The 10,911-nt window shown below is 64.4% G+C and overlaps 7 protein-coding genes across 7 annotated transcripts; 2 read left to right on the top strand and 5 right to left on the bottom strand.

Moving 5' to 3' along the window:
• Positions 1 to 15: 15 nt before the first annotated feature.
• AMSG_05333 (enoyl-CoA hydratase/isomerase) lies at positions 16 to 900 on the bottom strand (the record flags this gene model as incomplete). The annotated part of the gene is made up of 1 exon (XM_013902588.1): positions 16 to 900. The coding sequence occupies one exon, from the start codon at positions 898 to 900 to the stop codon at positions 16 to 18; it is 885 nt and encodes a 294-aa protein (XP_013758042.1).
• Positions 901 to 1,037: 137 nt separating this feature from the next.
• On the top strand, positions 1,038 to 2,199 carry AMSG_05332 (uncharacterized protein). Its single transcript, XM_013902587.1, has 3 exons — positions 1,038 to 1,066; positions 1,534 to 1,770; positions 1,868 to 2,199. Coding segments are annotated over exons 1-3 (327 nt in total). The 5' UTR covers positions 1,038 to 1,065; the 3' UTR covers positions 1,957 to 2,199.
• A 473-nt stretch (positions 2,200 to 2,672) lies between these two features.
• On the bottom strand, positions 2,673 to 3,545 carry AMSG_05331 (short-chain dehydrogenase/reductase SDR; the record flags this gene model as incomplete). Its single annotated transcript, XM_013902586.1, has 1 exon — positions 2,673 to 3,545. The coding sequence occupies one exon, from the start codon at positions 3,543 to 3,545 to the stop codon at positions 2,673 to 2,675; it is 873 nt and encodes a 290-aa protein (XP_013758040.1).
• A 1,025-nt stretch (positions 3,546 to 4,570) lies between these two features.
• AMSG_05330 (uncharacterized protein) lies at positions 4,571 to 5,301 on the top strand (the record flags this gene model as incomplete). Its single annotated transcript, XM_013902585.1, has 2 exons — positions 4,571 to 4,900; positions 4,984 to 5,301. 2 exons carry the CDS (start codon positions 4,571 to 4,573, stop codon positions 5,299 to 5,301), a joined length of 648 nt encoding a protein of 215 aa, XP_013758039.1.
• Positions 5,302 to 5,329: 28 nt separating this feature from the next.
• Positions 5,330 to 9,094, bottom strand: AMSG_05329 (DEAD/DEAH box RNA helicase; the record flags this gene model as incomplete). Its single annotated transcript, XM_013902584.1, has 1 exon — positions 5,330 to 9,094. One exon carries the CDS (start codon positions 9,092 to 9,094, stop codon positions 5,330 to 5,332), a length of 3,765 nt encoding a protein of 1,254 aa, XP_013758038.1.
• A 268-nt stretch (positions 9,095 to 9,362) lies between these two features.
• On the bottom strand, positions 9,363 to 10,088 carry AMSG_05328 (short-chain dehydrogenase/reductase SDR; the record flags this gene model as incomplete). Its single annotated transcript, XM_013902583.1, has 1 exon — positions 9,363 to 10,088. One exon carries the CDS (start codon positions 10,086 to 10,088, stop codon positions 9,363 to 9,365), a length of 726 nt encoding a protein of 241 aa, XP_013758037.1.
• Positions 10,089 to 10,462: 374 nt separating this feature from the next.
• AMSG_05327 (small nuclear ribonucleoprotein Sm D2) lies at positions 10,463 to 10,777 on the bottom strand (the record flags this gene model as incomplete). The annotated part of the gene is made up of 1 exon (XM_013902582.1): positions 10,463 to 10,777. The coding sequence occupies one exon, from the start codon at positions 10,775 to 10,777 to the stop codon at positions 10,463 to 10,465; it is 315 nt and encodes a 104-aa protein (XP_013758036.1).
• Positions 10,778 to 10,911: the final 134 nt, after the last annotated feature.

Raw genomic sequence — 10,911 nt, 5'->3', positions numbered from 1 at the left:
ATGCATGGGGGAGAGTCAGAGCTTGGAGAGCGGCGGGAGGGCCGAGGCGCTGCCGCGGCCCATCATAAAGGCCATGGCGGCGCGGGCGACGTCGCCGTTGTCAATGCGCATGTCGAGGAGGTCCAGCTCGCGCTCGCACAGTGCGAGCAGCGTAGGACGGTCGGCATCGCGGACCATGGCCTTGAAGAGGGCGAGCGAGTCGGAAGCGAGCGGCGGCGCCGTCATCCGCTGCGCACACTCGAGGGCGGCAGGGAGGACGTCGGCCGGCTCGGGCACAAGCGTAGAGACCCAGTTCGCGCGGGCAGCGGCAGGGGCGGTCAGCTTGGCCTGCGCATACAGCATCTCGCCGGCGAGGCTTGGCCCGAGGATCTTGGGCAAGAGGAGCGAGGAGCAGAACTCGGGAACGACGGCGATGCGGGCAAACGGGAGCCACATCGAGGCCGACTCGGCGGCAACGACCACATCGCAGTGAAGCAGGAGGGTGGCTCCGACGCCGACGGCCGGCCCGTTGACGGCAGCAATGAGGATCTTGGGAAAGGTGATGATCCGCGACATGAACCGGCCGACAGGCGCGTGCCAGCCGCGGGTCCGCGGAGTGGCGGCAGAGCGGGCGAGCTTGTTATCGTCGCCGTCGTCGTCGTCACTGTCGTCCGATCCCAGCGGCGGGCCTGCCATCTCCGCCATCTCCTTGAGGTCAGCGCCCGAGGAGAAGAAGCTCCCTGCGCCGGTGATGACCACCACCGCGACCTCGTCGCTGTGTGCGGCGTCGTCGAGGGCGGCGGTCATGTCGGCGTACATGGCCTGGTTAAACGCGTTCTTCACCGCAGGCCGCGCCAGGGTGATGACCAGCGTGTTGGGCGTGGTGGCCGGACGGGCCGTGGTGATGGTCGTGTACCGCATGTGCGGAGGTGGCGTCGACTGTGGCCGTCTGCTCCAGGGCTCCATTGCTGCAGCCGCGGGCTGGCTCCAGTCGGCTGGTCGGGCCCTGTGGTCGGTCGGCGGCGCGGAGGCAGGGGCGGGTGAGGGGGGTGGGGTGGCACACTCCACTGCTTCAACACATAGAAGAGTACGTACACGCGTATGGGGGGAGAGGGAGAAGCCGAAGGGGAGGAGGGGGAGCCGGTCCTGGATGTGGTCTAGGCGTGGTCGGCATGGCCATGGCTGGCGGCTGGTGGCGTGCCCCGCTCCGTCTGGGCAAAAATTGGGATCATCGCGGAGGGGGTGGGCATGGGCAAGGCGGCAGAGGGGCGGCGGCGGCGGCGGAAGAGCGTGCGGAGCGTGGTAGGCTGGCAGCAAGGGCATGGTGGAGAACGTACAGGTGGCGCTATAGACGTGCAGCATGGAGAGGAGGCCTCGAGGAATGCCGTGAGGACGAGCGGGAGGTCGGGGGAGCGGGCCGAAGCGGCAAGCCTCGAGGGGGCACGGGCGGCGGTGACTCACACAGCAGAGTGATGGGCAATGCTGGCGGCGTGGGCTGTGGATGGATATGTGGTTTTGTTGGGGACAATGGGTGGCTGGGTGCGGGAACTGCAGTGGCGTCGCTTGCTCGCAGTGCTGCGCACGTGGCGCGTGTCAAGACCATGTACCGCAACGTCCTCAAGACCACCATGGACTGGGCTGTCCACCGGCCGATCTTCTTCGAGAAGGCTGCCGAAGTCCGGGCTGTCTTTGACTCGCGGAAGGAGGTGACCGACTCGGTCGCCATCCAGAAGATGCTTCAGGAGGGCGACGAGTGGCTCTTTGAGCACCAGCATCCCGAGCCCTACGTCTGTACGTTCCTCCTCCTCCCTCCAACCCATTTCCCCTCTTCCTTCCCTCTCTCCCACTGCCCTGAACTCACGCCACATACCTGCTTCCCCTCGTGCAGTCAACGTCAACCCCGGCGGCTCGAAGCACGACCGCAATGCCCCGCCCGCCCCGGAGCTCTGCGTCGATCCGTGGGAGAACAAGGCCTAAGCTTGGTCTCGTTTGGCCCGCCCCCTGCCCAGCATCACACGCTCGCAGGCTGGGCTCATGCGCCCGGACTGGCGTCGGTGGACGGAGATCTGATCCTCCTCCGCTGGCCTCAGGCAGCGCCCCGCACACCCTCCCCCGTACCCACCCGCCCATCGTTACACAGCCACCCCCGCCCCACCCCCCACTCTCCCTTCACCCCATTTACGCCATGGCGTAGAGACGCGCAACAAACACATTGCGGCCAATTCTCTCCTCCCTCTCACCCACAGCGGACCACACAAACCTACGGGCGGAATAGCGTTGTCGAGAGTATTCGCTTGGCGATGACGGCCAGCGTCGCAAGTCGCGTCGAGCGAGGGCAGCTACGTCATCCTCGCTGCTCCGTTTGTTCCGGCCGGCTCGACTGCGGTCCCGATGTGAGCGTGCGCCTGCCGTGGCTGCAAGTACGGCTGCCGCGCGCCGCGGCGACCACGATGATGCGTGGGCCGTGTCGACGTCCAAGGTCAGTGGCGGCGCGCAGGCTTCGGCGCAGTGGACGAGCGAGGACCTCACCGCCGCCGTCGCCATTGCTACATTGTCGTCTCAGTCATGCTTATGTCCCTCCACTACGACTACGAGAGCGTCCGCCGCGAGCGCGCGCGTCTGGTTGTCGTCGCGGTGTGTGTGTGCGTGTTTGTGTGTGTGCGATATGTGTGCCACCAGAACCAAGGGAGGGTTTAGTTGAAGAGGTGGGGGAGACCGATGGCGTTGTAGGTGGCCTTGGCCGACTCCTCAGCAACCTCGTTGATGTTGACGAGGTCGGGCGAGCCGCCGTTGAGCGGATCGACCACGGTGCGGAACTGGCGGTCCTTGCCGGCCTCGATGAGGCCCGAGACGGCATCGGCGACAAGCTGCGGGCTCGGGGCGTCCTCTGCGGTCACGGCCTTGCTGAAGCCGTCAAAGAACTTGGCCGGGAACGAGGAGATCTCCTCGCCGTACGACGCTGCGCGCTCCGAGTCGGCTGCAGAGCTCATGGCGCCGAAAAAGTTGGTGCCGAATCCTCCGGGCTCGACAACCGAGACGATGATGCCGAGCTGGCCGACCTCGTAGCGGAGTGCCTCCGAGTATGCCTCGAGCGCGTACTTGGACGCGACGTAGGCGCTCATGAACGGAAGGACCTTGCGTCCGACAATCGACGAGATGTTGATGATGTGGCCCGAGCCCTGGGCACGGAGGCCCGGGAGAACCGCGCGGACGACGCGGTGGACGCCGACGACGTTGACATCGAGCTGCTGCGCAAGCTGCTCGGGCGTGACGGCCTCAGTGAGACCTGCGCCGATGCCAGCACCGGCGTTGTTGATGACAACGTCGATCGGGCCGGCTGCCGCAATGCCGGCCGCCACCGCGGCATCGACCGACTCGGTCGACGTCGCATCAAGCTCGACGACGTGCACGTTGGCGAGCGCGCGCAGCTCAGCCGCAGCCTCGGCGTTCTTGCCCTCGAGGTTACGCCCGGTGGCGATGATGGTGTGGCCCTGCGCAGAGAGTGTCTCCGTGATAAGCTTGCCGAATCCGGACGTGGCGCCGGTGACAAAGATGACCTTGGACATGTTGATGGAAGAGTGTGTTGTAGTGGATGTCGAGATGGATTGAGTGAGCTTACTCGCTGGCAGGCAGCGGTCTTATACTGCGACAGGAATCTCTGACGCCAGCCATGATTGCCTATGGCGCCATGGAGTGAAGAGTGGCGGTTTTAGTTTCTCCGCCCGCTGCAGGGGACTCTGATCTTGGGAATCGGGCGCATGAGGCCGATAGAGACCGCATATGAAGATACAAAGAGTATCAACCGCATGGCTGGGAAGCGCTGTACGTGTAGAGCTGGATAAATGTCTGAGATCGGTGCGTGAACGTGTCGAATACGCAGCGATGTGGAGTGGCGACTCTTGGAGCTGTCACCGATATTGGCTAGTTACTAACTATTTTGCTGAGCAATGAGCCCGGGCAGTCGTGTTGTTCTGTTGCGTGCACCGTGCGGCGCGAGGCGGTTGATTCTGAGTGTGTAGCTGGGTAGCTGCTTGCTTGTGTGCTTGCCTGGGTGTGTGGGGACCAGCCCCCTGGTCGTTGTGGTGGGTGTGTGGGGGCACCGGCCGCACGCGGCAAACGTAAAAAGTATCAAATATTGTTGTCGAAAAACCAAATATAATAGTTTTATATATACTGAACTGTGAAACATGATATATTTTTTAAAACTGCCATGACAGATATATATCTATAGTTTTACAATACTACAATTATATAATATTAGTCCACAAGTTACGTCTTTGTTAGGCCCTTCTTGCGCCTGTCAGCCTCTCCTGGGAGGCCCAGCTGGTTTCTCCCCTATACTCTATCTAGAGACCGTTCTCACTGATGCTACTATGCGCCTTTATTAGTACATACTGCAGGCTACACGTATCGCCTATGGTCATACTGGTACTTGTGCGAGACAGAGCGTTAGAGCGAATCGCGCGACGCCGCTCTCCGTCGCCTCGCGACCTCCTAATTCCTTCATGACGCCATCGAACAAGACTGCCTCCGCCTTACAGTGGCGAAGTCGCCCACCCTGCCCCCCACACTGCACTCAATATCCACGGCCATGCTCACGTCAATTGTCTCGAACCTCACCCGCCGTACCGCACTCGCTACCGTGTCTGTGGCCCGCAGCGCCACCCCGGTCCCGCTCGCGCGCACGCTCTTCTCGAAGCCCTCCGCGGCGACCAACGCCCGCGCGGCAGGAACGACGCCGGCGGCAAACGGCGGCACGCCGCCGCCGCCGCCGCCGCCGCCCGAGTCATATCCGAACGCTCTCAAGTGGCTCCATTGGGGCGTGGCAGCAACGGCCGGGCTCGGATGCGTCGGCACCATCCAGATCCGGCGACAGCTGGTGGACAAGGACGACAAGGAGATGCACGGACTGCTGATGACGGTCCACAAGACGTGCGGCCTGCTGACCTTCCTCGCCATGGGACCGCGCATCGCCATCCGCCTTCAGGCGTACCTGGCCAAAAGATCCCGGCACCTCTTCCGGGCTCGGCGGTCGAGCGGCTCGGCGCCGACCTCTCGCACAAGGCGCTCTACGTGCTCGTCTCAGGCATGGCCGTGTCTGGCGTCACCATGGGCTACTTTGGCGGCAAGGGCTTGCCATTCTTTGGTTGGACTATCCCGGGCACCGATGCCCCGCGCAAGTCGCTGGCCAAGAACGCATACTGGCTCCATTCAAACGCCGGCCAGGCTCTCACCTACCTGCTCCCGCTGCACATTGCCGGTTCGGCCTTTCACTTCTTCCGCGGGCAGGCCATCTTTGCGCGGATCAACCCCTTTGCATAGTCGGTGCCTTAAAGACATGCTACGCTTACTACGGCGCCAGATAGAGCGACGGCGCAAAGGCAATGTCGCGCTTGATTCGCAGCGACGCGTCCTCCATCTTGGCAAAGAGCTCGGCGTTGCCGATGACCCGCGCAGCGTTGCGGACTTCACGGCAGGCGTCATCGAGCCGCACGATGCAGCGGACAATCGAGCCCTCGAGCACGTCGGTGAGCGCACAGATCTCGACAAACGGCTTGCCGAGCGCCCACTGGTAGACAACCTCCATGAGGCCAAAGTTGAGCGAGTTGGCAACGTACGCCGCCGGATCGAGGTCGAGACCCAGTTCGGCCTGCAGCAAGCCGAGCCTTGTCGTGAGCTCGACGAGGGACTCCTTAGCCTCCTTCAGCACTTCTGGCAGAACCGGCTCGACGTCGGTCTTGCCTTGGAAAAGCAGGACCGAGAGGAGCGCCACAATGTGCGCTGGATCGAGCCCGGTGAGCATGTTGTCAAAGATGAGCTCGGCCACAATGAGCTCGTCGCACGCGTTGATCTCGCACGCCACCCGGCCCTTGAGCAGGACTGTCTCGTCGTCCGACACGTACTGCAGCATTTGCAGGACAGCAACCCGCTGCTGGTAGTCGGGCATGAGCATGAGCGAGTCGTCTGAGAGGCTGTTGGCGAGCGCATTGGCGGACTTCTTGAGCTTGTGCTCGTGCGCCGCCCGCTCAAACTGTGAGCAGAGATGCGGGCAGGTGTGGCACTTGGACGCCGAGAGCGCGGCGACAACCCGGCTGTATGCCGACTCTTTCTCCGCCACGTCGATGTCGCCCAGCGAGCCGCTGCTGCTCAGCGTCGAGGGTGTGACAATGTCGAGCCGTGCCGGCGTCTCGCCGCCAGCCGTCGTCGCGGCCACCTGTGCCGCGTGGTTGTACAGCAGTACGGCGGCGTCCGCCACCGCATCGGCGTCGCGCTCGTCAAGAAGCTTGCGCGGCGACATGCCGTCGAGCACGTCGTGGGTCACACCGCGGATCTTGGACGCCTTGATCGAGACGACCGAGCCGACAAACCCGCTCCGCGGCGGGAGCCAGAGCCCGGCCCACGGATGGATGACCACCTCGGGCGCATTGCACTCTTCGGCGTAGTCGAGGACGAGGGCATGGACCACCGAGGTCGCGGCCGAGCCGCTGGCGCCGAGGTCGATGCCGCCGAGGAACGATGCTAGCGAGGCCGACGCCCTCGGCGCGCCCGCAGCCGCGGCTCCCGCCACATCAACAAAGAACCGCAGGACCACTCCGAGCGTTGGCCCGTACGGCGAGTCAAGAACCACCACCCGTCCGCAAGTCAGCAGCGAGCGCGACGCCCGCGAGCCGAGCACCGTCGCGTTGAGGTAGGAGCCGAGGTCGCGGCCCTCGGCCGCAAGCAGGTGGTACTCTTCGATAGCCGGCGCCGTGCCGTCAAGGAGGCAGGCGATCGGCTCGAGCGCTTCGAGCTCGGCAAGCTGCGACTGGAGCTTGGCCACCAGCTCGGGCCGCGCCGACGCGTTGTCAGCCTCGGAGAACGAGCGCTTGATCATGTCTTCGACCTTGAGATCCTCGACCCGCAGCAGGTTGAGGATCATGTTGTAGGTGAGCCGGAACTGCGACTCGAGCGCGTACGGCTTGCCCAGAATCATGTGGATGAGCTCAGAGGCTTCCGGCAGCGACTTGGCAGCATTGATGATGACTGTGCCGACAGTGTCGAGCCCGCGCCGCCCGGCCCGTCCAGCCATCTGCGTATACTCGCCCGGAAGCAGGCCGCGGAACTGCGTCCCGTCGTGCTTGCGGAGCTGGTTGAACACCACGCACTTGGCCGGCATGTTGACGCCCATGGCAAAGGTCTCGGTGGCAAACAGGATCTTGCACAGCCCGCGGCCAAAGAGCATCTCCACCATCTCCTTGACAATCGGCAGCATGCCGCCGTGGTGGACGCCGATACCGCGCTTGAGCAACTCGCGGGTCCGCAGGACCTGCGGCAGCTCGCGGTCGGCAGGCTCGAGCCGCAGCAGACACTCCTCGATGAACCGGTGGATGGCCGAGGCCTCGGTCGACGAGACGAGCGAGATGTTGGCGAGGCCGCCGGCCACCTGCTCGCACACCTTCTTCGAGAATGAAAACACCACGCACGGGAGCAGGCCCTCGGCTGCCAGGAAGCGCACCATGTTGTTCCACTGCTCGCGCGCGGCCTTGGCCTTGAGCCGCCACTGCGGTTGTCCGCCCCGCCGCGACCCGCCCGAGCTCGATCCGCCGCCATCCTCAGCCTCGGCCCGATGGAACTTGCGCAGCGCCGCCGAGTAGCCTGCGTCGTTAAAGTTGCGCCCAGCGTCGACAAGCGGGAAGAGCTCGTCGCGGACAAAGGCAAAGTGTGCGAGCGGGACTGGCCGCTTGTCGGTCGACACCACGTACACTGGCCGCTTCTTGGTCCGCCCGATCCAGTCTGCAAACTCAAAGGTGTTGGCCACCGTGGCCGAGAGCATGATGAGCCCAACATGGTCTGGGAGCATGATGATGACCTCTTCCCACACCACTCCGCGCTCGAGGTCGTTGACGTAGTGGACCTCGTCGAAAATGACCCACTCGACGTCGCGAATGAGGTCCGCACCCTTGTACAGCATTGACCGCAAAATCTCCGTCGTCATGATCAGGCACGTCGCCTCGGGATGGATCTGCACATCGCCGGTGAGTAGACCGACGTCGTCAAAGGTCTCGGAAAAGTCGCGGAACTTTTGGTTCGACAGCGCCTTGATTGGCGAAGTGTAGATCGCCCGCGTCATGTGCTTCTGTGAGAGCGAGATGGCGTACTCGGCAACCACCGTCTTGCCAGCCGAAGTGTGCGCTGCCACAAACACGTTCTCGCCGCGCTCCAAATGCATAACCGCGCGCTTCTGGAACGGATCCAGCTCGAACGGGTACTTCATCGCCATGTCTGGCACCACGCTGTGGAACTCGGACGTGTTCGACTCGTCCAGCACCGCCCACTCGGCCGCACTCTGCTCATCCACCACCCGCGTAAAGCCATCGCCCTCGTCGGCCTCCACCGCCCAGCCCGACGCCACACGGTTGCCGCCCGAGCTCTTCCCGTCCTCCACCTTGGTCGACGCACTGCCCTCGAGCACCGCGTCGGCGTCGACGTCGTCACCGACAAACGCCGCCAGGCCGAGCGATCCCGCTCCACTACTCCGCGCCCCGACCGGAAGCACCGCTTTGGTCCCGGCGCCAGGCGCAAACGGCCGTTGCGACGCCGAGCCGCGCACAAACGAGCCCGCCGCCGACGGCGCCCGGAGCAGTGAGCCCGAGTTGGCCGCGGTCTCCTGCGCAGCATCGGCGCTCGCCTCGGCGTACCCGGTCACAACCGGCACACTCGCTCCATCGGGTACCACGGCAAAGAGCGGCTCAATCCGGGTGCTCGGGCCCGAGGTCGGTGCGTCGAGCAGCGACGAGAGCGCCAGCTGGTAGTCGAGCGAAGTGTGCGGGGCGCCTGCGCCTGCCGCGCCCTGCAGCAGCGTGTAGTGCTTGCTCATCCCGTTTCCCACCACCACGTCCATGTCTGGCACACCCAGCGGGGTGTCTACCGTCGAGGTCGCCCATGCCTTGCCCGCCCCGCCGCACAGGCCGTCCACCACCACCAGCCCCGCCCCGCCCGTCGGCCCGCCGTGTTCCACCATCTCCAGCCCGGCCAGGACAGGAGGGACTTGGTAGCCACCGCTGCTTGCGCTCCCAGCCCCCGCCTCGGCACTGGCCTCGGCGTCGAGCTGTGCAAGGTACGACACCACGTCCATGCTGTGTGACTGTTGGCAGAGGACTTGTGCTCGCCCCCGCCCCTGCCCCGCCTGCTGCTGCCCCTGGCACTGGCACCCGGTGGCGAAGCAAGGCAGCGCACCGAGCCGAAACTGGTGCCGGCTGCTCGCCAGCCAGCCAGCCAGCCAGCCAGGCCGCCCCCCCCCCCCGCCCCCCCTCTCCATCCCTTGCTTCTAGGCTCGTCTCTAGTTTACGTTCCCCCCTCGACTACACACTATGCTGCAGCTGTTGATGCTGTCGATTGCGACCTCATTGGCCCACAAGCTGCAGCAGCGTACCGGCAACTACCAGCGGGTCGGGCGGCGCGGCGCCGGCCTCGAGCTGCTTGGCCGTCGTCTCGAAGAACATGTCCGGATCGACATCGTCGAGATCGTACAGCTCGGCGCCGGCCGGGAAGAAGAAGACGTCCACGCCCGAGCTGCGGAGCTCGGTTCGCATCGTCCGGGCAAGAGCCTCGATGGCCCACTGCGTGGCCGAGAACGCGCCAACTCCGGCACTGTCGGTGCCCATGTCGAGCGGCGTCCGCGACATGAAGATGATCGAGCCGTGGCCGCGCTTGGCCATGTCGTGCGAGACCGTCCGCGCAATGCGGTGCTGGCTGGCGATCCGCTCGTCAAAGTACGCCATCAGCTCATCGGACGATTGGCCAATCTTGCCCGTCGCCGACATGAGGAGGAGGACGTCGATGGGCGAGCCGGCTGCCGCCGCTGCCGCGTGCAGAGCCGACTCGATCTTTGCGTCGTCGGCACTGGCATCGAGGCCGATGACCACCACGTTGGGCAGCTCACGCAGCTCCGAAGCAGCCGTCGCGTTGATGCCCTTGATCTCGCGCATGGCCGCCACCACCGTGTGCCCTGCGCCCGAGAGCGTCTCCACCATTCGCCGGCCGAACCCGGCCTCGGTCCCGGTCACCAGCACCGTCTTGCTTTTTGTCGTCGGTACGTCCTTGGGAGTGTAATTCTTGATTCCAAACATATTCTCTTGTTCTTGTTCTACTTGTTGTTCTGTGCCCTACTCTGATTGTCCTGCCTCACACCGCGGCCTGCGCGTTTTTATCACGCCGCGCGCGCATCGCTGCCCGCCCCGCGTCACCACCACGTCATGCCCGAGTCATTCGTCAGCAGCCCACAGTCATCCGCAGCCTTCCACAACCATCGTGCACCCATTCGTAGCGTCCCATAGCCATCCTTATCCATCCACAACCATCCCCTTATCCATCCACAACCATCCCCTGGCCATCTGCAACCAGAGGTCATTCCATGCCATGTATCCCACTATCGCCCCCTGCTCCCCCCCCTTCTGGCCTCCCTCCCCTTCACCACCGCCAACCACCGAGCACCCACACACCTTTACTTGGGGTTCTTGAGCACCAGCACCACACCGGCACCACGGAGGAACATCTTCGACACAAACATGTCCTTCTCCACGTCCTCCGCCCGCTTCACCCCGCGGCCCTTGCCGCCCTTCTCGGTCCAGAAGACCGACACGTTCTCCAGCACCATGTTAAAGTGCCGATCAAAGGCCCGCACCCTTGCCAGGAGCTTGCGGTTGTTCCGCAGCGCAATGAGGACCTGCGTCGAGTTCTTCACCGCATCCGCCAGCATCGAGAGCGGCCCGGCCACACCCTCGCCCTCTTTGGGCACTTCAGGCTGCTCCAGCTCCATCCTGTCCACGCCCGCACCAGCACCACCAGCACCACCAGTCACAGCCACGGCGCCCAGCCACCCCGCGACCCCCGAACCAGCACCACACCATCATCCAGGCGCGCCCCAATGCCCTGTGAGTCACCCCCCTCCCT

This window comes from Thecamonas trahens (assembly GCF_000142905.1).
Source record: "Thecamonas trahens ATCC 50062 unplaced genomic scaffold supercont1.22, whole genome shotgun sequence".
NCBI classification, from domain to species: Eukaryota; order Apusomonadida; family Apusomonadidae; genus Thecamonas; species Thecamonas trahens.
This window is presented reverse-complemented; position numbering and strand designations above follow the sequence as displayed.

Excerpts from the sequence above, each read along its gene's own strand:
- AMSG_05332 (XM_013902587.1), top strand. Across the intron at positions 1,771-1,867 it reads GCATCCCGAGCCCTACGTCT|TCAACGTCAACCCCGGCGGC; the intron begins GTACGTTCCTCC and ends CCCCTCGTGCAG.